The 24,472-nt window shown below is 62.9% G+C and overlaps 3 protein-coding genes and 1 pseudogene across 6 annotated transcripts; 2 read left to right on the top strand and 2 right to left on the bottom strand.

Annotated features, from left to right (window-relative positions):
- Window positions 1–370: 370 nt before the first annotated feature.
- Window positions 371–2,715, bottom strand: LOC140645701 (molybdate-anion transporter-like). The gene is made up of 2 exons (XM_072849167.1): window positions 2,568–2,715; window positions 371–2,030 (listed from the first exon to the last, which is right to left on the bottom strand). Exon 2 carries the CDS (start codon window positions 1,979–1,981, stop codon window positions 614–616), a length of 1,368 nt encoding a protein of 455 aa, XP_072705268.1. The 5' UTR covers window positions 1,982–2,030; window positions 2,568–2,715; the 3' UTR covers window positions 371–613.
- LOC140645660 (toll-like receptor 3) lies at window positions 2,575–7,778 on the bottom strand (annotated as a pseudogene).
- Window positions 7,779–7,869: 91 nt separating this feature from the next.
- ARMC5 (armadillo repeat containing 5) lies at window positions 7,870–16,754 on the top strand. Of its 4 annotated transcripts, XM_072849109.1 has the most exons (7): window positions 7,870–8,236; window positions 8,765–8,872; window positions 9,490–10,315; window positions 10,672–11,150; window positions 11,735–11,867; window positions 13,272–13,485; window positions 13,832–16,754. In XM_072849109.1, exons 1-7 carry the CDS (start codon window positions 7,960–7,962, stop codon window positions 15,233–15,235), a joined length of 3,441 nt encoding a protein of 1,146 aa, XP_072705210.1. In that variant the 5' UTR covers window positions 7,870–7,959; the 3' UTR covers window positions 15,236–16,754. The 4 variants fall into 4 exon arrangements, 2 of the variants coding, with proteins under 2 accessions (XP_072705210.1, XP_072705211.1); XR_012040030.1 differs by lacking the exon at window positions 13,832–16,754 and having other exon boundaries at window positions 11,069–11,150; window positions 13,272–13,410; XR_012040031.1 differs by lacking the exons at window positions 13,272–13,485; window positions 13,832–16,754 and adding an exon at window positions 12,949–13,078 and having other exon boundaries at window positions 11,069–11,150.
- Window positions 16,755–17,818: 1,064 nt separating this feature from the next.
- TGFB1I1 (transforming growth factor beta 1 induced transcript 1) lies at window positions 17,819–24,472 on the top strand. Its single transcript, XM_072849169.1, has 11 exons — window positions 17,819–17,963; window positions 19,212–19,363; window positions 19,919–19,950; window positions 20,171–20,271; window positions 20,612–20,714; window positions 20,903–21,005; window positions 21,092–21,232; window positions 21,585–21,758; window positions 22,323–22,404; window positions 22,755–22,903; window positions 23,467–24,472. The coding sequence occupies exons 1-11, from the start codon at window positions 17,951–17,953 to the stop codon at window positions 23,731–23,733; spliced, it is 1,317 nt and encodes a 438-aa protein (XP_072705270.1). The 5' UTR covers window positions 17,819–17,950; the 3' UTR covers window positions 23,734–24,472.

The following is a 24,472-nucleotide window of genomic DNA, read 5'->3' as shown; positions in this document are numbered from 1 at the left end:
GGTGTGCAGGGACCGGCATGCAACAAGGCTGCTGGGGTGCAGCGACGTGCCGGTATCACTGCCCAACGCAGCGCTGGCCTGCGGGGAAGTGTGCAAGGGCCTGCGTGCCACGCGGCGTGCAAGGGGGTGCCTGCGGATCAGCGTGCAATGAGGCGCTGGGGGGGACACGGCTCTGTGCAGAGCGGGACGGCCACGTGTTGGTGCAACAGAAACGCCGGTAGACGCAGAAATTCCCCCGTGCACCAGGGACGATTGTGCAAGCGTGGCTCCGCACACCGCTGCTCGGGACAACAAGGCTCCACGTGCAACTTACGCGTGCGCAGCCCCCCATGCTGGGCGGGGGGGCAGATCCGGAGCAGGTTCCCCCAAAAAGCGGGGGGCAGGGATCTGCAGAAACACCTTTTATTTTGTTGGGGTTTTTTTTTTTAAGAGAGAATAACGCCTCCCTGCGTGCTTCTGCCCCCCCGCCGCCACGGAGGCGTTGGGGACGAGGACGTTTCGGGGGTCACCAGCCACCCGGGGGAGCCACTCACCCCATAGCAGCGGGTCAGGGTGTCCCCACGTCCCTTCTGCGGTCCCTCGGGGGGGGGGCGGCACCCATCGCGGGACCCCGTCACAGCTCAGGCACGGCGTCGGCAGTGTCGGCCTGTCCCGGCGGCACGGGCAGGCGGAGCTCGGCGTCGTGGCGGCTGAGGGCAAAGAGGCGGCCGACGGCCAGCAGCGCCAGCAGCGCGACGGCCGCGCAGATGCCGAACATGCTCCTGGTGCCCGTCTGACGGTCGCTGTTGTGGAGAACCAGTAAACCCAGACAGGCCAGTAAGTTCAGGGGGAGGCGAAACCAGTTCATCACCCCCAGGCGATCCTTCTCCGGCACCACCTTCCGTCGGAGGAAACCCATGGCCGGGAAGTAGAGCCCACAGGAGAGTTCGATGAGCAGGAAGGCGAGGAAGGACTCGGCGGGGCTCTCCTGGCCGGGGTTGGTGGAGAAGGTGAGCATGAAGAGGGAGAAGAAGACCAGGAGGCCGGCGAGGGAGAGGAGGTGGACGGGCTGGAGGTGGTACCTCTTGGAGACGGCCAGGCGGTAGAGCGAGGAGCCCAGCATGCTGGCGGCCATGAAGCTGGAGAAGACAATGCCCAAGGGAGCGCCGTGGGGATCGAGGACGGGGGTCCAGAGGAAGATGAAGATGTAGATGACGCTTTCAAACAGAGCCTGGATGGTGCCCAGGAGAAGGACGCGCCGGTCGGAGAGGAGGCACTTCAAACCGTCGCCGCAGGTCTTGGAGAAAGCTCGTTTCTTCCCGTAGTTTTCATCCCAGTTTTTCATGGCAAAGACCCCCGACAGCACCAGGAGGGGGATGGAGACCATGAACGGGGCCACCGGGCCCAACCCCAACCACTCGGCAAAGAAATCGGCCGCCCCTCCAGCCCCCACAGCGATGACATTGTTCCAAAAAGCCGCCCGGGAGAAGGTGACGGCGATCCACTCGGTCGGAAAATCATACCGCTCCACGTGCTCGTGGACGTACCACGCCTCAAAGGCAGAGAAGAGCAACGCCGTGGACAACCCCCCTAAAACCCTCCCTGCCGCCAGCACCAGATAATCCCGGGAGAGTTTGACCAAACAACAAATCGAATAGGTCAAGGAAAAAAGGACGCAGGATTTTTTCCGACCCAACCGATCTACCAAAGAAGAGGAAACCAACCCGAAAAGGACGCTGGAGGCGAAGCCGCAGACGTAGAGGATGGCGATCTGTCCCTCCAGGAAGCGGTAGTGCTGGTAGAGTTTGTAGAGGTAGGGTCCCTGCAGCCAGTCAGCGGCCAGTGCCGGCAGGTAGACGCGGTAGTAGCCGTGCTGGAAGCGGCGGAAGGCCGGGTTGGCGTGGTGGGGGGGGGCGGAGGGGCGGGAGCGGCAGGCGGCCAGCTCCAGCGCCAGGCAGGCGGCCAGGAGGAGGGCACAGGCGGAGTAGGAGGCGAGGAGCATGGCGGAGGGGAGACCATCGGCATCGCCGGGGGTGGGGGCTGCAGAGATCCTGGGGGGCCAGGCATCAGGTCAGGCAAACCTGCGGTCTGGAGGGGGGCTCCTGGGGGATGGTGCCCCCCGCCCCAGCTCGCCCCAAAAGGCGCCTCTGGCTTCATCGGCCCCCACTGACCCCCCCGTCACCCTCCTGCCCCAGGCAGCCCCTCCCCACCGAGCAGCTCCCCCCGCCTGCCTCAGGCCCCTCAGGTCACCCCCCACGGCCCCGATACATCCCCCTGTGGCATCCCCACAGCCCTGCCCTATACCTCCCCCGGCCCTGCCCCATAACCCCCGCAGCACCCCCCAGCCCTGCCCTATACATATCCCTCCCGCCCTATACGTCCCCTTCGCAGTACTCCCCCAGCCCTGCCCCATACATCCCCACGGCACAGTCCCCACAACCCCCTGCCCCGTACGGCCCCACAGGGCCCCTCTCGGGAACCCACAGCCCCGGGCCCCCGGCCCCACACGCCCCCCAGACCCCCACGGGCCCCCCGGCCCCATACGGTCCCCACAGGCCCCACAGACCCCCACAGACCCCGGGCCCCACCTGCCCCTCAGCGGGGAGAGCAGCCGCGCGCGCCGGCGCCCGCCCGCTTCCGCTTCCGCTTCCGCCTGGCTCCGCCCGCTGCCGCCGCGGGCGCCGCCATCTTGGCTCTGGCCGCCGCGGGCGCCGCCATCTTGGCCGCGGGCGCCGCCATCTTGGTCCGCGCTCACGCGCCCCCACCTCCCCCGCGGTGACCTTTCCCCTCTCTGTCACCTTTGCCCCCCACCGGGGGGGTCCCAGGGAGGAAAGTGCCCCACGTTCTGTTGTCGAGATTCCTGTTTCTGCGAGGTTGAGAACCTGCAAACCGGAATTAGCGAGTGGCGAAGCTGTTCTCTGCGTTATTCCTCATAATTTCTGTTCCATTTACGGAGACTCTGGGTACTGCAGGTTCCTCAGACCTGCAAACGTATTAGCAGGGATTCCTGGGGAACTGTCGTTATCCATCGTAAGGTACTCCGGGTGGTATAGCCAACGGAAGGAAAAATCTTCAATTTTCCCAGTAAGTGAATTCATCGCATTCAGATGTTTGAGGCTGGATAATCCGTAAAATAAATGTGGAGATACACGGACGTTGTTATGCTTCGGGTTCAAGTATTGTACGCTTGAAAGCTGCTGCGATGAGTCATCTTCTGTCACAGACAAAGAGAATTTTGGGAAAGGTGTAAAACTGTAAGGTTTGTTCCTTGCGGTCCCTGGAGAGTTGACTTGCCGACGGACGAAAGCTTCCCACCGCTCAGCGAGAGGCTCCGAGTCGCTGCGTTCGATGATTCTGCACAAAGTTCCATCGTGCGATTTTCACCAAGTTCAACATCGTTCGGTATGAGGCCAAAACAGATTTCCAATTGCATGTAAACATCCTACATGAAACCGAAAGGAAAGGAAGAAAGAGTTTTGACCTAACCAAGGGGATTATGTAAGAAAGCTGACCCATACGGCCAAAACTCGGAAAGGTTTTTCAACGAGATGTTCAAGCAGAACGTAACTCCTACGCTCAGATTTTTCCACGGCCAAGTTCAGACAAACGCTTCGCAGAGTTTATACTTCTTGTGATACTAGTTCTAAAATTTGTAAACATTATTTTCATAATTCTGAGTAGTACTCGTTTAGAAGATAGAAAGTTGCTTAGTGAGATGCAAGCTAATTACACTTCTGTAGCCAACTACTAAAACTCCTTCACTTAGAAGCATCACAGAAACTGGGATAATCTCTTTCTTCAGCTTTCTTTTCTCGGTATCTGCTGGGGGTACCAATACACTAGTGCAAAACCAGGTACGCTGTAAAAAGGTTATTTAGGCCTTCAGACAGCCAAGAAGAAACCCAGTTTCTCTGTGTGAGCAGAAGCTACGCTCACAAAGCGTGACACTACACGCTCGCTTCCACAGTACAAATCACAAGCCTCCATCGCCGTGCCGGCCCCTCATCTTGGTTCAGCTATCAGCTGAAAGATTAAATACTCCATTTGTTGGAGCGATTCAAATGTGTGAGGCTGCTTTTCAGGCAGCAGTACTGTAAAATCAGAGCAGCTTAAACTAGCGTAAAGTAGCAGTCATGCGGTGAGACAGGTAGGGAACCAGCCTGACGACCAGCTAACCAAGCCAAAAAATCTGTAGAGTTTCCCCAGCGCACGGCCTCGTTAAAGCATGTATCAGAAAGAGGGAGGGATGAAGCGGCCAAGGGAAAGAGGACAGTGGGATTGCCTCTCAGCAGCGGTACACGCTTACGCCACTTTAAAATATCCTTGTAATTTCAATGTACCTGTTCTTTACAGCTCAATACTGGGAGGAAGAAAGCCGAGCAAGTTCAAGGCAAATTCAGTACTCGTATGCTGAGGGTCAACCAGTTTAGAACCATCGCTCTTCAAAGAATCACACCATCATGCCGAGAAGCCGCGCAGAGAGAACAGTGAGGTAGGTGGCAGAGAAAACACCCGCTCGGTGTTTTAAAGGAGTGAGCACACTTTTCTGCAATGCTAATTTCTCTGGGGTACCCCCCAGGCACAGATGAACGTCCTCGTTGATTAACTGGGAAGTGAGACCTGGGTTGGGTAACTGGCCTTGCACACTATCGTGCTTTCTCCCCACTTGGAAAGTACATCAGCTGTTCACCTTCAGCACGTACAACAAAAACCCTGCGTAGAAAATACCCGGTAAGGGTTCACAGAGCTACTTGACCTACCTCTTGCTCGAGACTGCTGATCTACATGAAATCCTGATTTCCCTGGGAGAAAAATAATCGTGCGTATCGCTACCGGAGGTCGGGGTAATGCTGTATGCCACAGAATGGTTTTATCTTGGACCTCAGTGGATCGAAAATGTAAAGTAAATGCCATACATTTTGGATTAATTTCGGATCTGACGTTGCTTTCCGTTTCCTTTCGGATCTGACATTGCTTTCCAACCGATGCACGCAAGTGCAAGCAGACAGACGCCAGTCTGACAGGTAAGCTGCTCCACCAGAGAACAGCACTTCCCGTCGTTTTATCCGCAAAGGCAAAATGAACACAGTGCAGATGACAATCATTGTGACACAACTTAGACCTTAAACTGAAGGCCCAGCAAGCCAGGCTCAAAAACCATGTAGTTTTATACTGAGCAAACACTCAGTATTTTTCACCCACCAAGTAGCATTCATTTCTGCAGCAAAGGTACGTCTAGTAATCTCTCTAAAGTAAAATTTTTCTTTAAAAACAATAGTATTGTCTTACGTACAAATAATTATGTTCAAAAAGCTACCAACACTTCATCTATTATCGAGGCAAATTTCCAACCATTTTCCCTTTTCTGATTAATTTTGCATTGCTTTAACATGCATAAAATACAATAAACATGACAAATTATTCACAGGCCCCTCAATGTTCGTCACTGAGCTCTGAGCTTAACCACACTGAAAATATTTCCGGTTATATGCAGTAAGAATGCCTACTATACCGCTTCTTTATTTCACAGCTCTTGCCAGTTTCTGTTTCGCAAGCCAGCCGCACAAAATTCTACCCACCTTTCCATCTCATAGCAAAAGAAGGAACGCCAGGCTACGGGAAGGTGTATGAGAAAGTTAAGAGCAGGCAAAATAAATCAGCACCAACCTAAGGAGATAAAGAAATGGAGCGAGCCAAGGTGTAGAGAAAACGCTGTCTGTAGATTCAATACATTTATCCAAACACTTCCCGGGAAAGCTTACGCATTTAAGAGTTTGTCCCCCACTCCGTACCTTTTGCGCATTTCCACGAGGGCACCGGCCCCTGTCCACTGGTGCTCTAATCCGCAATGTTCAGGCGTTTCCTTTCTGATGAATCGCAGACTTCTCCATCTTTTATTCAGTTTCAATTTAGCGTCCGTAAGATTTAAATTCACCTGGGGCTCTTGTAATACGGCTTTACTGGATAAGGAAGAAAATTAATTCTGCATAAATTCGGACCGGAATAGAGCTGTGGGAGGTCCGAAGGGCTTGACTGGCCTGCTGAGTCACAGAGCCTGTCTAATTGAACAGCATTTCTGCTAATCAAGAGAAGGGCCCAACGTATCTTCCATATCGCTCTCTACGGAATTAACCTTTAGCAGAGGGAGAACAAATGCTTTGGAAGTGCTTGCCAGAATATTTTCCCATGCTTTAGCAGAGAACAGTAACCTTAGGCTCCTCTGCTTCAACTTTTTCTTTTTTTTTTTCTTAAATATCAAGTTTATACTTTCACCCCTGGAGCTCTGAGCATCTCCACAATCTCCGTACACACAAATCTGTACAGCCTTCTGCCAGCAAATTTGGAACCTACCCGCCAGCCTCAGCTTACCAGCGAGTTAAGTCCCCGCGTGATGGGCTCCCAGGCCGGGAAGAGCGTCGGTGCCCCCCTACAGAGCCGCTGTAGAAGGGAATTTAACCCTGCTAGGCTGAACAGGAATCCAGACGCACTTCTCGAAAGACTAACTGCCGGGAACGTGGGCTTTCTGAGTTCCGCAGCTCTCATTTTCCTTTGCTTGGAACCTGTGTTTGATCAATGTGATCTAGCTTTGAGCAGATTCGATCATTGCTCAGTAGCAAACAGTGACATTAAACCAGCGCATTTGTACAGGAAAAGAGAAAGCCTTCAGCACTGATGTTTTTTAAAGAGAAGAGTTTTCACGGCTGTAACAAAACTCTCGGAGGAACCGACACCGCAACCTGCAGCCAAACAGGAGTTTCGCAGGTCAGACCCCAGCAGAATCTGGCTCTGTAGGTGACCCGCCTTGTCCGAGGGCACGCGTTAGGACTGCTCCGGTGACAAAAAGCCACGTTACGGTGGCCAGAGAGGAACCCTGTGAGTGCCTCTGGGAGCAACCTGGCCGTCTAGGGAGAGAAATCCGTGAAATCTGGTGAGAGCGGGGGTACCAGCGAGGGACGGAGGGACCCAAAGCCTTGCCAAGGCGTACGCAGAGGGCTGCAAAAGGCGACATGAAATAAACCGTAAGGAAAAACCAATTCCCTGCTGGGCACCGCTGCGGGCTGGACCACCTCCAGCCACCCACGCAGCCCGGCTCGCCGCTCACCGCCCGCTGGCATGCGGCTGCAGAGGCGTTGGGCACGGCCCTCACCGACCCGCTTCGGCTTTTGGTCAGCCCCAAAGGGGTCGGGCAGTCGGACCAGAAGATCCTTGGAGGTCTCTGGAGTTCCGTCCCTTCCAAGGGAACTGTCCTGCTCCTCCTCCTCCTCCTCAGCTCTCTCAGCAGAAAGGACATCCTTGAGGCTCCGAGGGCAGGAACATGGCGCTCTGGGGTGACGGCTCGGCACGGGCAAGGCCGAGGCGTCTCCTGCCGTCGCTCGACGCCGCGCTCCAGAGAGAGCGGAGCAACGGGGCAGGGCTGGATCCCGCAGGGACCTGCCCGGGGGACGACGGGGCTGAGGACACGGTGCTCCCGGTACAGGGTGACCAGTGCTCCCAGTATAGGGTCACCAGTGCACCCAATGCTCCCAGTACGGGGGTCACCAGCACACCCAGTGCTCCCGGTACAGGGTGGCCAGTGCTCCTGCTACGGGCTCACCAGTGCTCCCAGTACAGGGTGACCAGCGCTCCCAGTACGAGGGTCACCAGTGCTCCCAGTACGAGGGTCACCAGTGCACCCAATGCTCCCAGTACGGGGGTCACCAGTGCTCCCAGTATAGCGTCACCGGCGCTCCCACGACGGGGCAGCACGCTCCGCCGGACGGGCGGACTACGTTTCCCGTCATGCCTCGGCGCCGCGCTGCGCCCTGGGAGCCGTAGTCCCGCCCCCTCCGCTCTGTACGCCACACCTTCCGCCCCGCCCAGCGGCGGGCTCCGCTTCCCGTCGTGCCCCGCGGCGCGCGGCCTTCCCGGCCACCGTCCATTCTCCCTCCCCTCCGCCCCGCCGGCCGCCGGGCCGGGCCCGGGCCGCGCCGCGCCGCCGCCATGTCGGAGCCGCTGGGCTGGTGCGTGGAGGCGGTGCGGGCGGCGGCCGAGCCGGGGCTGGCCCGGGCGTTGCTGGCGCTGCGGACCCGCCACACCCGGCGGCCGGGAGGCGCCGCTCGGTTCCGAGAGCGGGGGGGGCTGGGGCCGCTGCTGGAGCTGCTGGGGCCTGAGCGGCCCCGCCGCACCCTCGACCTGGCCCTCAGCGTCCTCGGGAACTGTTGCACCGAGCCCGGCTGCCGCCGTCAGGCCCGGCGCCTCGGCGGCGTCCCCCGCCTCGGTGAGTGCCGGCGCCGGGAGCTCCTCGGGGGAGGGAATGGGACGGGTCCCCCCGCCCCCCAGAGAGAATGGGGCAGTCCAGACACCCCCCCTCCCCCGGGAATGGGTGTGAACCCCCCCCATAGGGGGAATGAGACAGCCCAGACTTCCCCCCTCGCCTCCAATACTGGGAATGGGTCTGGACCCCCCGATGGGGGGAATGGGACAGCCCAGCCCCCTGCCCCATACTGGGAATGGGTCTGGACCCCCCCACACCCAGGGGGATTAAGGGAGCCCAAATCTGCCTCCCCCTTGCCCCGGTACTGGGAATGGGTCAGCCCCGGCCCCCACCCCCAGGAATGGTTCAGTCCAAGCCCCACTGAGGGCAGCTGGAGGATCCCGACCCCTGACATGTCCCTGAGGGTGTCCCCTGTCCCTAGCGCTGACCTCTGCCCCCTGACCTGTCCCTGAGGATGTCCCCCTGTCCCTAGCGCTGACCTCTGCCCCCTGACCTGTCCCCAGCCGTGACCTCTGCCCTCTGTTCCCACAGTGGCCCTGCTGTCCTCGCCGGGGCCAGAGAGCGTGCAGAACCGGGTGGCTCGCACCCTTGCCAACCTGGCGCTGGAGCCCGATGGCGCCCAGGACGTCCTCGACGCCGGTGAGCGGGGTCACCGAAGGGGCCCTGGGTGTCCTCGGGGTCCCCAAGGTCTGCAGGGGACACATGCGTGTTCCCGGGGGTGCCTTGGGTGTCCGCAAGACCCCCAGGGGTCCCTTGGTGGGTCTCCAGGGTGTCCCTGAGGTCCCCAGTGGTCCCCTTAAGTGTTTTTGGGGGTGCCTTGGCTGTCCGTGAGGTCCCCTAGGTGTTCTCAGAGGTCCTTTGGGTGTCCCCAGGGTCCCCTGGGGGGGTCCCTTGTGTATTCTTGGGGTCCCTCAGGTATTCGTGATGTCCCCAGGGGTCCCCAACCCGTCCTCTAGTGGGTCCCCGCGTCCCCAGTGAGTCCCTTAATGGCTTTCTCATCGCTGTGGGTGCTGGGATGTCCTCGGGGCATCCCCTGACGGGTGCCATGTCCCCAGAGGGTGTCCCCAATGCGTCCCCCAATGCATTTCTCATCACTGTGGGTAACGAGGCATGCCCAGCCTGTCCCCCAACACACCCGTACGTCCCCAAAGTGTCCGTGATGCCCTCCTTAATGGCTGTCTCATCCCTGGGGGCACCAGGACATCCCTGGAGTGTCCCCTGACAGTCCCCTTGACTCTGCCCCCCCTCCCTCGCAGGTGCCGGCCCCCTCCTGGTGTCCCTGGCCGCCTCCTGCGGCACCCCCGAGTGCCTCCACAGCGCTGCCCGTGCCCTCCGCATCTTGGGGGCCGCCCCGGCCCCCCGCCGGGCCCTGGGCCGAGCCGGGGCCGTCCGAGCCCTGGCGTCCCGCCTGGCCTCCCTCTCCCCGGCCCACCCGGCCTGCCCAGCTGTCGCCCGAGCCCTGCGGGGCCTCACCGACAGCCCCGGCCCCTCAGCCGACGACGTGGCCCCCGCCTTGCCCGCCTTGGCCGCCCTGGCCGCCCACGCCAAGCGGGACCACCGCCAACCCGCCCTGGGAGCCATTGCCAACGCCTGCGCCCGTGCCCCGCTCCGGCCTGCCCTGGGGGCCGCCGGGGCGGTGGAGGCGGTGGCCGAGGAGGTGAGGAGGGCGTTGGCATCCCCCAACATCGCCGGCTCCACCGTAGCCGTCCGGGCGCTCTGCCTGTTGTGCCGGGAGGCTGTCAACCGGGCGCGGGTACGGGCAGCCGGTGGCTTGGGGCTGCTCCTGCGCCTCCTGGCCGAGCCCCACGCCCGACCGTGGCGTCCCCGCGTCCTCCTGGCTTTGGCCGCCTTCGCCTACGACCAGGAGGCGTTGGCGGCCCTGGAGGCCCGGGGCCTCGTCCCGCTGCTTGCTGACGTCCTGCGGGCCCGGGCCGATGAGGAGGAGGAGGACGAAGAGGAGGAAGACGAAGAGGAGGAGGACGAAGAGGAGGAGGATGAAGCTGCCGCGTCGTGCGATCTCCCCCGGGAGCTGCCTGGCCCGCCTGGGGCCGGGGCGGCCGCCGGGAGCTTGCGGGGACTCAAGTGAGTGGGGGGACAGACAGACGGACAGGCTTTTGGGGGACTGCAGGGCTTTGGCACCTCCTGGGGTGTCCCTGGGGTCCCCGAGGTCGTTGACACCTTGAGGGGGATCTCTGGGGTGACCTCGGGGGCTCCTTGGGGTCACCTTTGGGGCCCCTGTCACCTCAGGGCCGGGGGCAGCCCTCGGATCACCCTCGGTGTCCTTGGCCATAGCATGGGGGTACGGGGGGTCCCCAGCCCTTAGTGCTGGGGGAGGGGTGGGGGGAGGTCCAGGCTGTCGCTTAGTGACACCCTGGGGGTCCGTGGCTGTCCCCATCCTCGTGCCCAAACTGCTCAGCCCCCCCCGTTTCTCCCCCCAGGTCCTGGCTCCTCTCTGAAGCTGCCTCCCCGCCGCCCTCCCCCATCCTCCACCGCCCCTCCCACTGCCCCTCGCCTCCCCGCCGCCGCCTGCCCCCCATGGGGGCCCTGGCCCTACCCCGGGGGGTGGGCGAGGGGGACCCCTGGCTCCCCGAAGCCCCCGCTCTCCTACTTTTGGGGCGCCTAGCAGCCGCCGACGAGCCCAGCCGAGCCCTGGCCACTGCCCCTGTCGTTTCGGGGCTCCTCCGCTACCTGACGGGGGTCGCTGCCCCGGCCCCCCGGGCCGCCCGGGTGCTGCAGCGCCTGACGGGGCACCCTGCTTTTTTGGGGGCACTGGTCCGGGCTTACGTCCCCTCCCTGCTCCGCTCCTGGCTGGTCCTCGGCCTCGCCCCGCCCCAGGCCGAGGAGCTCTCGCGGCTCGGGGGACCCAGACGTCCGGCTGCCCCCCCCCACCCCCGCCAGGCACGCCTCAAGGAGCTGGGTGAGTTGCGGGGGCTTCAGGGGGGCTAACTGGGATCCCCGGGAGTCATGGCTGGCCTTTGGGGGTCCCTGGGGGGCCTTGTTGGCCTTTGGGGGTCCCCAGGGGTTCCTGGGAGACTGTTGGGGGTCTCTGGGGGGGCTGCTGGGAGTCCCACGGGGGGCCCGAGCAGCCTTGAGGGTCTCTGATGTGTCCCCAGCGGGCTATTGGAGGGGTCCCCAAGAGTCCCTGGGGGATTATTGGGCCTCTCTGGGGGTCCCCAGGGGTCCCTGGAGGTCCTGGGTAGTCTTTGGGTGTCCCCGGGGGGTCCTGAGTGGTCTTTTCAGGGCTATTGGGGGCTCCTGAGTGGTCTTTAGGGGGGTCCCCGGTGGCTTTTGGGGGTCCCTGGGGGGGGTCTTTAGGGGTCCTTGGAGTCTCTGGAGGGCTGTTGGAGGTCTCCGGGGGTCCCTGGGGGGCTACTGGGGGTCCTGGGTGCTGTTTTGGTCTCCTGGGGTGACCCTGGGGGCTGGGGGAGAAGGTGGGATCCATAGTGTGATCCTATGGACCTGACCCCCCCCCCCCCCAATATGTCCCCGTGTCCCCCCCAGGTGAGGGACTCCTGCGCAACCTGGGGGCAGCGGCAGCAGCCCCCTTCGGCGTGGGGCTGCTGACCCACATGCTGCGCTGCGGGGCCCCCCCGGCCCGCCTGGCCTGCGCCACCGCCCTGCCCCTGCTCGCCAGGTACTGACCCTATAGCGCTCCTATAGAGCCCCTGTCGGTTCCCTGCTACGGCATCCCTGTGGGCCCCCCAGAACTGGCCCATAACTCACCTGGGGGGTCCCTCACGCACTCCCCTGCAGCTGAGCCCGTATGTCCCCTATAGAGCTCTATATGTCCCCTATACAGCCTCTGCGCTGCCCCTGCAGCCCCCCCAGAACCAGCCCCATAGCTCACCCGGGAGATCCCTCGTGTATCCCCCTGCACCTGTGCCCATAAGTCCTCTATAGAGCCCAATACGTTGTCTGTAGAGCCTTATATGTCCCCTATAGAGCCTCTGTGGCCCCCCTATAGCCCCCCAGAGTCAGCCCCATAACCCACCTGGGGGGTTCCCCTCGCGGATTCCCGCTTGTTCACTTGTCTCCAGTGCTTATAGAGCCCCACAGGATCCATATGGGGTCCCAGAAACAGCCTGTAGATCCCACATAGGTGCTCAGTGTAAATTTTTTTTTAGCCAAGGCAGTGCATCCATTATATATTCTTTATAGGTGGCCCCATAGATCCACTATAGCTGATTTCATAAGTATTTCCTATAGATTCCCTGTAACAAACCCTATAGGTATTCTGTAGGCTGCCTCTAAGTGCCTCATAGTGAGTGCAATATTTTCCTATAGATCTCCTATTGCTGGCCCCATAGAGCCCCCATAAATCCTCTGTAGACCCCCAGTGCCCCAAGTGTATAGATCACCTATAGGGCCCCCTGCAGAACTCCCACAGGCAGCCCTGTAGGTTCCCTATAGCTGCCCCATTAGTCCCCTATGGATGCCTTATAGGCAGCCCCATAGGTCTCATAGATTTCCTACCTGTAGCCCTATAGTTCCCCTATAGATCTGCTATAGATTTCCTGTACATTCCCTCTGCGTGCCTCCCGCATGTCATCAGCACGCCATTGATGTGTCATTGGCATGTGCAGCCCAATGTTCCCTGGGGTGGGGGGTGGCCCTAGACCCTATAGCATCCCCCACGCATTGGCGTGACATCATTGGCATCACGACGGCATGACCCACGGCGTTGGTGTGACCCATGGCGTTGGCATCACCTACAGCGTTGGCGTGACCCATGACGTTGGCGTCACGTTGGCATCACCTGCGGCGTTGGCGTCACATTACCGTGACCCACATCATTGCCAGGACCCGTGGTGTTGGTGTCATGTTGGTGCGACCCACAGTGTTGATGTCACATTGGCATGACCCATGTTGGCGGCGCCATGTTGGCGTGACCCACGTCGTTGGCGTGACCCAAGTCACTACTGTCACGTTGGCATGACCTGTGTTGTTGGTACGACTCTCGGCACTGGTGTGGCGTCAGCGTGACCCTCGGCATCCTTTGCCGTGACGCTGGCGTGACACGTGTCCTTGGCATGTGCAGGCCGGCGTCCCCGGCACGAGGGCTGCTGTGGGGAGGGGGGGCGGTGGCCCTGCTGCTCTCAGCGGTGGCCCGGGGCCCCGCGTCCCCCTACGAGCCCCCCCCGGCCTTCGCCCTCTACGCTGCCGATGCTATTGCCCTCCTGCGGGGACACGCCGGGGACACGCCGGGGGACGGCGAGGATGCTCCGGGACACGCCAGTGCCGAGGACCTGCAGGTACGGCCCCATGGGGTGCTGGGGACATGCAGCGGAGTGCTGGGGACACGTGACGGGGCGTCGGGAACGGGTGGATGGAGACATGGAGGATGCGGAAGGGGACGCTGAGGCCACTGGGGATCGTTGGGGACGTGGAGGGTCATTGAGGACCGGTAGGGACACCCAGGTGGGGACACTGAGACCTGGTTGGGGACACTGGGATTGTTAGGGACTCATGGGGACAGATGTATGGGGATGTTGGGGACATCAGGGATCCCTTGGGGACATCCAGATTGGGGAACCATGGGGGCACGCTGGGAATGCCCGTGGACTCACAGGTGCTCTTGGGGACACGGGGGACCTGCAGGTGCACAGAGACAGGGACACCAAGGACCCGTGGGGACACGGGGATGCCGAGGACCTGTGGGGACAGGTGGACAGACACGGGGACAGTGGCAATGCCCTCGGGGAGAACGGTGACCTGCAGAGAGCTCTGGACCGACACAAGGACCTCAAGGACCCGTGGGGACACACAGACACTTTTGGGGACACTGAGGACGCCTGGAGACACATGGATGGCCACGCAGCCTCTCCTGCGGATGGACACGGTGACACTGGGGACCCACCAGGGTGTACTGATGGACATGGGAACCCATGGGGACACGTGGACGGACTTGGGGACGCTGATGACTCGTGGGGACCCACAGGGTCCCCATGTCCCCTGTCCCCTGTGACCCTCTACCCCCCACCCCTGCTGTCCCCTGTGTCCCCATGTCCCCAAGTATCTCCTGACCCATTTTCCCCGGGTCCCCCCTGTCCCCAAGTGTCCCCAAGGGCTGCTAAACGTCCCCGAGCGTCCTCTTGTTCCCAGCTGTCCCCAAATCCTCCCAACCTCCATTCCCAAGTGGCCCCAAGACCCCCCAAATGTCCCCTACTGTCCTCTTCTCCACTGTCCTCAAACCTCCCCAACTCATGTTCCCAGGTGTCTCTGACATCCTCCAACCCATGTCCCCAACTGTCCCCATGTTCCCAGGTGTCCCCAAACCCCTCGACCCCTGTCCCCAACCGTCCCCATGTCCCTGGGTGTCCCCAGCATCCTCCAACCCATCTCCACAACCATCCCCCTGTCTCCAAGCCTCCCCAGGCTCCTCCAACCCCTGTCCCCAAGTGTCCCCAAGCTCCTCCAACCCATCTCCACCACTGTCTCCGGCCCCGCAAGCGTCCCCAACCCCCCCAGCCACGCATGTCCCCGTGTCCCCGTGTCCCTATGCCCAGACCCCCCACGACCTCCTCCTCCTCCCCAACGGTGCCCACCCTGGGGTGCCAGTGGCCCGGGCGGCCCTGGCCCGGGGGTCCCCTGTCTTGGGAGCCATGTTGGGGGGGGCCTTTGCCGAGGCCCGCCAGGCAGCAGTGGCCTTGGGCTGTGCCCCCCGCCGCCCTCTCCTCCTCCTCCTCCATTTTGTCCATGGCTGCCGGGGCCGCCCCAGGGACGAGTGTCCCCTCCTGTCCCCCCCCGTGTCCCCCGCTGCTGCCGGCGCCGCCATTGCCTTGGCCCGCCGTTACCTGGTGGACGGCTTTGAGAGTGTCATGGCCACCGCTGTCACCGCATCCCCCGGTGCCCTCTGGGCCCTGGCCGAGCGGTGGGGTTGCGCCCCGTTGGCCGCCCGGGCAGCCCAGGCCATTTTGGGGGGACCGCCCCACAACGTGGCCCCCCGCTTGGTTCGAGTGGCCCGGCTGGCCCGATGTCCCCCTCGCTTGGCCCGGGCCTTGATGGCTGCTGTGGCACCCCAGGGGGCCCAGCCCCACCTTGATATGGGGGAGCCGTGGGGCGGGGGTGACCCCCTGCTGCAACCCCCCGGAGATGCCGATGGGGACCTCGGGGATGTCCAGGAGGACCTCAGGGACCTGGAGGATGACGACTTTGGGGTTCCTTACGAGGACCTCGGGGACATGCAGGGAGACCTTGGCAATGTGGCAGACCCCTTTGGGGACCCCTCTATGGATTTTGGGGACCCCTTAGGTGAAGATAATGTGGACGTGGAGGTCAAGGGGCCTCTCTAAGACCTTGGGGACCCCCAGCAGGACCTTGGGGACCCCTTTGGGGATCTTGGGGACCACTGCATGGGTGTTGGGGACCCCTTAGATGAAGATGAGGAGGACATGGAGGTGAAGGACCTCTCTAGGAGCTTGGGGACCCCCAGCAGGACCTTGGGGACCACTACATGGGTGCTGGGGACCCCTTAGATGAAGACAAGGAGGACGTGGAGGTCAGGGACCTCTTCTCTAAGACCTTGGGGGCCCTTTTATAGGTCTTGGGGACCCCTTAGATGAAAATCAGGAGGACGTGGAGCTCAGGGACCTCTTCTCTAAGACCTTGGGGGCCCTTTTATAGGTCTTGGGGACCCCTTAGATGAAAATCAGGGGGACATGGAGGTCGGGGGACCTTTCTAAGACCTTGGGAACACCCTGAAGGACCCCTTTATGGCTGTTAGGGACCCCTTAGACAGAGATGAGGGGGACAAAGAGGTCAGGAGAGCGCTCTCAGATCTTGGGGGACATCTTTAGGAACCTTGAGGAGATGGAGGACACTTTCAGGGACCTCTGTTGGGGACCTTAGGGAGCACTTTGTGGACTTTAAGGACATGGTGGACCTTCCTGGGGACCCGTTAGATGAGGACATGGAGGTCAAGGGACCTCTCTTAAGATCTCGAGAACACCCATTCATCTTGGGGACACACTGGAGGACCATAGCGACTTTGGAGACCCCTTAGATGAAGATGAGGAGGACATGGAGGTTGAGGGACCCCTGTGGGGACCTCAGGGACTCCCCTGAGGGCCTTGGGGTCCTCCTCTAGATGTTAAGGCCTTTTTCAATGACAAAGATGAGGCCAGGGAGGTGGGGGAGCCCCATGAGGACCTTGGGGTTCTCCTCTACATGTTGAAGCCCTTTTTGATGATGAAGACAAGGCTGGGGAGATGGGGAGCCCCCCATAAGGACTTGGGGGCCCCCATGAGGACCTTGGGGACCTCATCTAGATGTTGAGGCTTCTTTTGATGATGATGATGATGAGGCCGAGGGGGGGACCCCCATGGAGACACAGATTTGGGGAGGAAGGCACAGTTTCAGGGCACCCCCCGGGTGACAGGGGGACCCCCCCCAAGTTATGGGGCATCCCCACAGTGTCAGGGTGGGGCTGCTATGGGAGAGGCGCCCGGTTTCAGGTTGATTTCACAGGGTTTTGGGGTCGTGACTGTAGCGATGGCAACGCACAATAAAGGAGGTGAAACTGCTCCAGCGTGATGAGGAGCCGGGTGTCCCCTCCCAAATCCCGCAGCCCCAGATGTGTGTGTGTCCCCATGTCCCGTGGACCCACGTGTGTGTGTGTCGCCATGTCCCACGGACCCAGATGTATGTGTGTGTGTGTCCCCGTGTTGCACGGACCCAGATGTGTCCCCCCTCCCCTGTATCCCATGGACCCAGATGTGTGTGTGTGTGTCCCCGTGTCCCATGGACCCTAACGTGTGTGTGTGTGTCCCCATGTCCCATGGACCCTAACGTGTGTGTGTGTCCCCTCCCCTGTATCCCATGGACCCAGATGTGTGTGTGTGTGTCCCCGTGTCCCATGGACCCTAACGTGTGTGTGTGTGTCCCCATGTCCCATGGACCCTAACGTGTGTGTGTGTGTCCCCTCCTCTGTATCCCATGGACCCAGATGTGTGTGTGTGTGTCCCCGTGTCCCACAGACCCAGATGTGTGTGTGTGTGTCCCCATGTCCCATGGACCCTAACGTGTGTGTGTGTCCCCTCCCCTGTATCCCATGGACCCAGACGTGTGTGTGTGTGTGTGTCCCCATGTCCCATGGACCCTAACGTGTGTGTGTGTGCGTGTGTGTCCCCTCCCCTGTATCCCATGGACCCAGATGTGTGTGTGTGTGTCCCCATGTCCCACAGACCCAGATGTGTGTGTGTGGGTCCCCATGTCCCACGGACCCAGATGTGTGTGTGTGGGTCCGTGTTGCATGGACCCAGATGTGTCCCCCCTCCCCTGTATCCCACGGACCCAGACGTGTGTGTGCGTCCCCGTGTCCCACGGACCCAGATGTGTCCCCCCTGCCCTGTATCGCCTGTATCCCACGGCTCCAGATGGATGTGTGTGTCCGTATCCCACGGACCCAGATGTGTCCCCCATCCCCCGCACCCAGATGTCCCCTCCCCTCCCCCGTATCCCCCGCACCCAGGCGTCCGGGCCCCCTCCCCTCCCAACCCCAAGTCCCCTCCTTCTCCGTCCCACGGACCCAGCGTCCGGCCCCCGCATCCCACGGGCCCGGGCATCTGCCCCCCCCCGCCCGTATCCCGTGGGCCCAGGCGTCCGGCCACGTCCCCCCCGTTCCCTGGCCGGGACCCAGGCGTCCGGGCGCTTCCATACAAGGGCACGGAGGGGCCCGCGCGGGGCGACGTCACGGGGGGGCCGCACCCAGTCCCGGCCATGGACGACCTGGGTAAGAGCCGCGCGCGTCCCTCTGTCCGTCCGTCCCTGCCGCCGGCCGGCCGGGGGTCCCTGCGGCCGTCCCCGGTGCGGGGGCGGCGGCGGGGATGGCGGATGTTGGCAGCGCGGACGCCTGGGACGTGGGTGCTGGCATGGATGGGTGCTCGGACGGCTGGATGCGTGGGTGCTGGGATGGATGGGTGCTCGGGCACCTGGGTTCATGGGTGCTGGGATGGATGGGTGCCCGGACGCCTCAGTCCCTGGAGCAGGGGATGGTTGGGGACTCAGACGCCTGGGTCCATCGAGCAGGGGATGGCTGGGGACTCAGACGCCTGGGTCCATGGGTGCTGGGATGGATGGGTGCTTGGATGCCTAGATCCATCGAGCAGGGGATGGATGGGTGCTTGGACACCTGGGTCCCTGGAGCAGGGGATGGATGGGTGCTTGGACGCCTGGGTCCCTGGAGCAGGGGATGGATGGGTGCTCGGATCCCTGGGTCCCTGGAGCAGGGGATGGATGGGTGCTCGGATCCCTGGGTCCATCGAGCAGGGGATGGCTGGGGACTCAGACGCCTGGGTCCATGGGTGCTGGGATGGATGGGTGCTTGGATGCCTAGATCCATCGAGCAGGGGATGGATGGGTGCTTGGACACCTGGGTCCCTGGAGCAGGGGATGGATGGGTGCTTGGACGCCTGGGTCCCTGGAGCAGGGGATGGATGGGTGCTCGGATCCCTGGGTCCCTGGAGCAGGGGATGGATGGGTGCTCGGATCCCTGGGTCCCTGGAGCTGGGGATGGATGGGTGCTCGGATCCCTGGGTCCCTGGAGCTGGGGATGGATGGGTGCCCGGATGCCTGGGTCCCTGGAGTAGGGGATGGATGGGTGCTTGGATGCCTGGGTCCATCGAGCAGGGGATGGCTGGGGACTCAGACGCCTGGGTCCATGGGTGCTGGGATGGATGGGTGCTTGGATGCCTAGATCCATCGAGCAGGGGATGGATGGGTGCTTGGACACCTGGGTCCCTGGAGCAGGGGATGGATGGGTGCTCGGACGCCTGGGTCTCTGGAGCAGGGGATGGATGGGTGCTTGGATGCCTAGATCCATCGAGCAGGGGATGGATGGGTGCTTAGACGCCTGGGTCCATGGGTGCTGGGATGGATGGGTGCTTGGATGCCTGGGTCCATCGAGCAGGGGATGGATGGGTGCTCAGACACCTGGGTCCCCGCCGGACACTTGGCTCCCTCACCCCACCCCGCTCCCCAGACGCCCTACTGGCTGACCTGGAGACGACGACGTCGCACCTCGCCCGGCGGCCGGTGCTGCTCACGGACCCACCGGGGGCGATGAGCCCCCCACACCTGCCCTCTGCCCCTGGCGGGGACCCCCCCCGGCCACCCCCGCCCCCCTATGGCCCAGTGAGCTCGGGCATCTTGGGGCCATGAGGGGCCCTGGGGACATTGGGCGCTGCTGGGGACCTTGGGGACATGGGTGGCTTTGGGGACACAGGGGACCTTGGGAGCTATGGGCATAAGGGGGATGTTGGGGGACACTGGAGGACCTTGGGGACACTGGGGGCATGGGGGGCTTTGGGGATGTGGGGGACCTTGGGGACATGGAGTGTCTTTGGGACACTGGGGCCATGAGGGGCCCTGGGGACATTGGTGGATGCTGGGGATCTTGGGGTCATGGGGGGGTTTGGGGACGTTGGAGGCTTTGGGGACATGGGGCACCTCTGGACCATTGGGGGGCCTGGGGGCTTTGGAACAGGGAGGATCTTGGGGGCATGGGGGTTGGAGATGGGGGACAGTGGGGTTGGGGGCTTCTGGGATGGGGACAATGGGGACATCAGGGATGAGGACAGGGACTCGGGGGACACTGGGGACATGGAGGCCGCAGGGGCCCGGGGGATGGAGACATTGGGGATGACGACATCCCAGGTCCCCATTAACCCCCAATGTCCTGGTCCCCAGGCGCCAGGGGGGGACACCGAGCAGCTCTACAGGTACGGGGACCTTGGGGACCTGGAGGGGACGTTGGGGACATGGTGGGGGCACTGGGAATATGGGAGGAACACTGGGGATACAGGAGGGGACATTGGGGATATGGGGGGATGGGGGTGGGATTTGAGAGGAGGGGGAGGATGGAGGGCCAGGGTGGGGGTGCGGAGAGGACCTTGGGGACACGGAGGGGATGTGCCACCCCCCGGTGTCCCTGTCCCCCAGCACGGTGCAGAAGGCCCGGCCCCCCGGCCCCCCAGCCCCCCAGCTTGGGGAGCTCGACCGGCTCCTCCGTGACCTCAACGCCACCCACAGCTCTATTGCAGGTACCCCCCCCGCCACCCCCAAATCCACCCAGGGACCCCAAAATCACCTCTGCCTGCCCCAAACCCCCTCCAGGCACCCCAAAAGCCCCCAGAGCACCCCAAAAAGAACCCTGGGCACCCCAAAAGCCCACAAAGCACCCCACCCCAGCACCCCAAAAATCACCCTGGGCAGCCCAAATCCCCTCAGCCCCCCCACAGTCACCCTGGGGACCCCAGAAATAATTCTGTGGACCTCTAATCTCCTTCGGGACCTCTAAAATCTTCTGGGGACCTCTAAAATCTTTTGGGGAGCCCCCAAAACCTTCCTGGGGACCCCAAAACTGGCTGGGACACCCCCCAGATGAGATCCTGGCCCAGTTCCCCCCACTGAAGAGCCCCGAGGGGGTGAAGAGGAAGGAGGCAGCGGCAGCGGACGAGGCTGAAGTCGGGGAGTTGCCCCCCCGGTGAGTGTGTGTCCCTGGGGGGGGGGGAAGCACCACCCCAAAATGGGGTTACACCCCATCAGCACCACCCCAAAATGGGGGTAACCCCCTTCAGCTGTACCCCAAAATGGGGTCATCCCCAATTACCAGCCCCCATGTCACCACCACCCTCCCAGACCCGCCCCAACCCTCTCCCTGCCCCCCCAAAGCAGCTCGGGGACCCCCCCAGTGCCCCCTGCCTCGGCCACCTCGGCCACCCAGGAGCTGGACAAGCTGATGGCCTCGCTCTCCGACTTCCACCTCCACCGCACCGTGAGTCCGGGGCGTTTCAGGGTGTGTGTCCCCTCCCATTTTACCTGCACCCCCATAACTCTCTTTTCCCCCCTCCCCACCCCCAGCCCCCCCAAAAAAAGGGGGTTCCTGAGGGGGAAAACCTGGACTCAATGCTGGTGCTGCTGCAGTCGGACCTGAGCCGCCAAGGGGTCCCCACAGGGGCGAAGGGGGTTTGTGGGTCCTGCCAGAAGCCCATCGCTGGGAAGGTGGGTTTTGGGGTGCCCCTGGGGGGGAAGGGGAGGGGGCAGGTGGGTAGGGGAGGAAAAAGGCAGGGGGGTGCCTGGTGTTGCACCCCAAATTGGGGGCTTGCTTGTGGCTGTGCCCCAAAATGGGGGGGTCCTCTGGTGTATCCCAAAATGGAGTTAGCTTCGTGCATGGCCTAAAGTGGGGGTGCCCTCTGCTGCACCCCAAAAATAGGGCTACCCCCAGCCAGCAGCACCCCCAAAGTGAGGGTGCCCCCCACCCCAGCAGCACCCCAAACCAGACCTCACCCAGCTGGGACCCCAAAATGGGGCGTCACCCCTTGGGCACCCCCTTTTTCCTTCTCCCCCCCCGCAGGTGGTGAGGGCTTTGGGGTGCACCTGGCACCCCGAGCACTTCGTCTGCACCCGCTGCGGGGGGGAGCTGGGGGGCGGCAGCTTCTTCGAGAAGGACGGGGCACCCTACTGCCCACGGGACTACGGACGGCTCTTCTCCCCCCGCTGCGCCCGCTGCGCCCAGCCCATCCTCGACGTGAGACGGGGGACCCCCGGGGGGTGGGGGCCCGGGGGGCAGGGGGACCTTCTGTGGTGCTCTGGGAGCAGCGGGACCCCCTTGGGTGCCGTGGGACCTTATGGGGTGCCCTGGGGGCGGTGGGACCTTCTGGGGAGCAGCGGGCGGCTTGCGGGGTGTGGTGGGACCCCCTGGGGGGTCCTGGGGGCCGTGGGACCCCCCTGGGTGTAGTGGGACCTTCTGGGGCGCAGTGGGGTGTCCTGGGGGCGGTGGGAACTTCTGGGGGGCAGTGGGACCTTTTGGAGGGCCATGGGACCCCGTGGGGTGCAGTGGGACCTTGTGGGGTACCCTGGGGGTGGTGGGATTCCCTGGGGTGCAGTGGGATCTTGCGGGGGGCTGTGGGAGGCTTGTGGGGTGCGGGGGGGCATCGTGGGGTGATGTGGGGTGCAGTGGGACCCCCTTGGGTATAGTGGGACCTTCTGGGGTGCCCTGGGGGTGGTGGGATCCCGTTGGGTGCAGGGGGCCTTTGTGGGGTGCGGTGGGACCCCCGGGGGGTGGCTGGCAGTGACGTCCCCATCCCCCCAGAAAATGGTGACAGCGCTGGACAAGAACTGGCACCCCGAGCACTTCTGCTGCGTCAAGTGCGGGCAGCCCTTTGGCGAGGAGGGTGGGTGGCTCCCGTATCCCCCGTGTCCCCCTGTGTCCCCTCCTGTCCTCCCAGATTGCCTCGTGGCCCCCCATGGCCTCCCGTGTCCCTGCCCTGTCTCTCTGTGTCCCTGCGGCCTGATCCCGTGCTCACGTGTCCCCGTGTCCCCACATCTCACCATCCCCACACTGGTCCCACCACCATCCCCACCTCCTCAGATCTTTCCTTCTCCATCCTGGCCTCACCACCATGGCCACATCCCTCGCGTCCCCACATCTCGCCGTCCCCACGTCCACGTCTCCCACGTCGCCGTGTCCCCACGCCCCCCCGTCCCTGCACTGGCCCCCCACCGTCCCCATGGTGTCCCCCAGGCTTCCTGGAGAAGGACGGCCAGCAGTACTGCCGCCAGGACTTTGCCGAGCTCTTCTCCAGCCGGTGCCGGGGCTGCGGGCGGCCCATCCTGGAGGGCTACATTGCCGCCCTCGAGGGGCTCTGGCACCCCGAGTGCTTCGTCTGCCGGGTGAGACCCCAACCACTGCCACCTCCCCACCTCCCCTGCTCCCTGGTGTCCCCACGTCCCTGTGTCCCACCTCCAGGAGCACCTCACATCCCATGTCCCCACCTCCCCTGCTCCCTGGTGTCCCCATGTCCCTGTGTCCCACCTCCAGGAGCACCTCGCATCCCATGTCCCCACCTCCCCTGCTCCCTGGTGTCCCCACGTCCCTGTGTCCCACCTCCAGGAGCACCTCGCATCCCATGTCCCCACCTCCCCTGGTCCCTGATGTCCCCACGTCCCTGTGTCCCAGCCCCGGGAGCACTTCACCTCCCATGTCCCCACCTCCCCTGCTCCCTGATGTCCCCATGTCCCTGTGTCCCACCCCCGGGAGCACTTCACCTCCCATGTCCCCACCTCCCCTGCTCCCTGGTGTCCCCATGTCCCTGTGTCCCACCTCCAGGAGCACTTCACCTCCCATGTCCCCACCTCCCCTGCTCCCTGATGTCCCTGTGTCCCACCTCCAGGAGCACTTCACCTCCCATCTCCCCTCATCCCTGATGTTCCCATCCCCATGTCCCTGTCCCCAGGAATGCTTCGCGCCCTTCGTGGGGGGCAGCTTCTTCGAGGATGGTGGCCACCCGTACTGCGAGCGGCACTTCCACGCCCGGCGGGGCTCGCTGTGCCGGGGCTGCGGGGAACCCATCGCCGGCCGGTGCGTCACCGCCATGGCCCAACGCTTCCACCCCGAGCACTTTGTCTGTGCCTTCTGCCTCCGGCCTCTCTCCAAGGGCACCTTCCAGGAGCAGGAGGGCAAGCCCTACTGCCAGCCATGCTTCCTCCGCCTCTTCGGGTGAGGCCACCACGGCCCCCCCCAGCCCCACCGATGGTGGCCCATGGCGTGGGGTGTCCCATAGAGGTCCAACGGACACCCCACAGCCACCGGAACAACATCCCACGGGTGCCCTATTGCGTGGAGTGCACCATTGAGGTGGTCTTCAAGGTGCCCTATGGTGCTCGGGAGCCTCATGCATGGGGATCTGGCACCCTTGAGGTGCCCCATGGTGCAGGGTGTCCTGCAGAGGTCCAATGGACACCCCACGACCACCACAAGAACATTCCATGGGTGAACCATTGGATGGGGGGCACCACTGGGGTGGTCATGGAGGTGTCTTGGGGCACTTGGAGGCCTCATGCATGGGACTCTTGAGGTGTGCAATAGCGTAGGGTGCTCCACAGAGATCGAACGGGCACCCCATGACCATCCCATGGGTGCCCCATTGGATGGGGTGCTCCATAGAGGTGCACCCATGGTGCCTGGGAGCCTCACATGGGGCTCCATCACCCCTGAGCTGCCCCATGGTGTGGGGTGCCTCATAAATACCCCATGGGGGTCCCATGGGTGCTCCACGGTGCCGTGTGACCTGGGAATCCGGCCGTGGACTTGCCCCATGCCATGGGGTGACCATGGCTCCAGCCCAGGACTTGCTCCACAGCATGGGGTGGTCTCCGTGCATGGTGCAGGACCAGAAGCACTGGGGGGCACTGATGGTCCCAGTGGGGCACTGGGGGTAACTGGGGGCACTGGGGGCCTCC

This window comes from Ciconia boyciana, chromosome 36 (assembly GCF_034638445.1).
Source record: "Ciconia boyciana chromosome 36, ASM3463844v1, whole genome shotgun sequence".
Taxonomy (NCBI): Eukaryota; Metazoa; Chordata; class Aves; order Ciconiiformes; family Ciconiidae; genus Ciconia; species Ciconia boyciana.
Note: the sequence above shows the minus strand (reverse complement) of the source record. Positions and strands in the feature narration are given on the sequence as shown.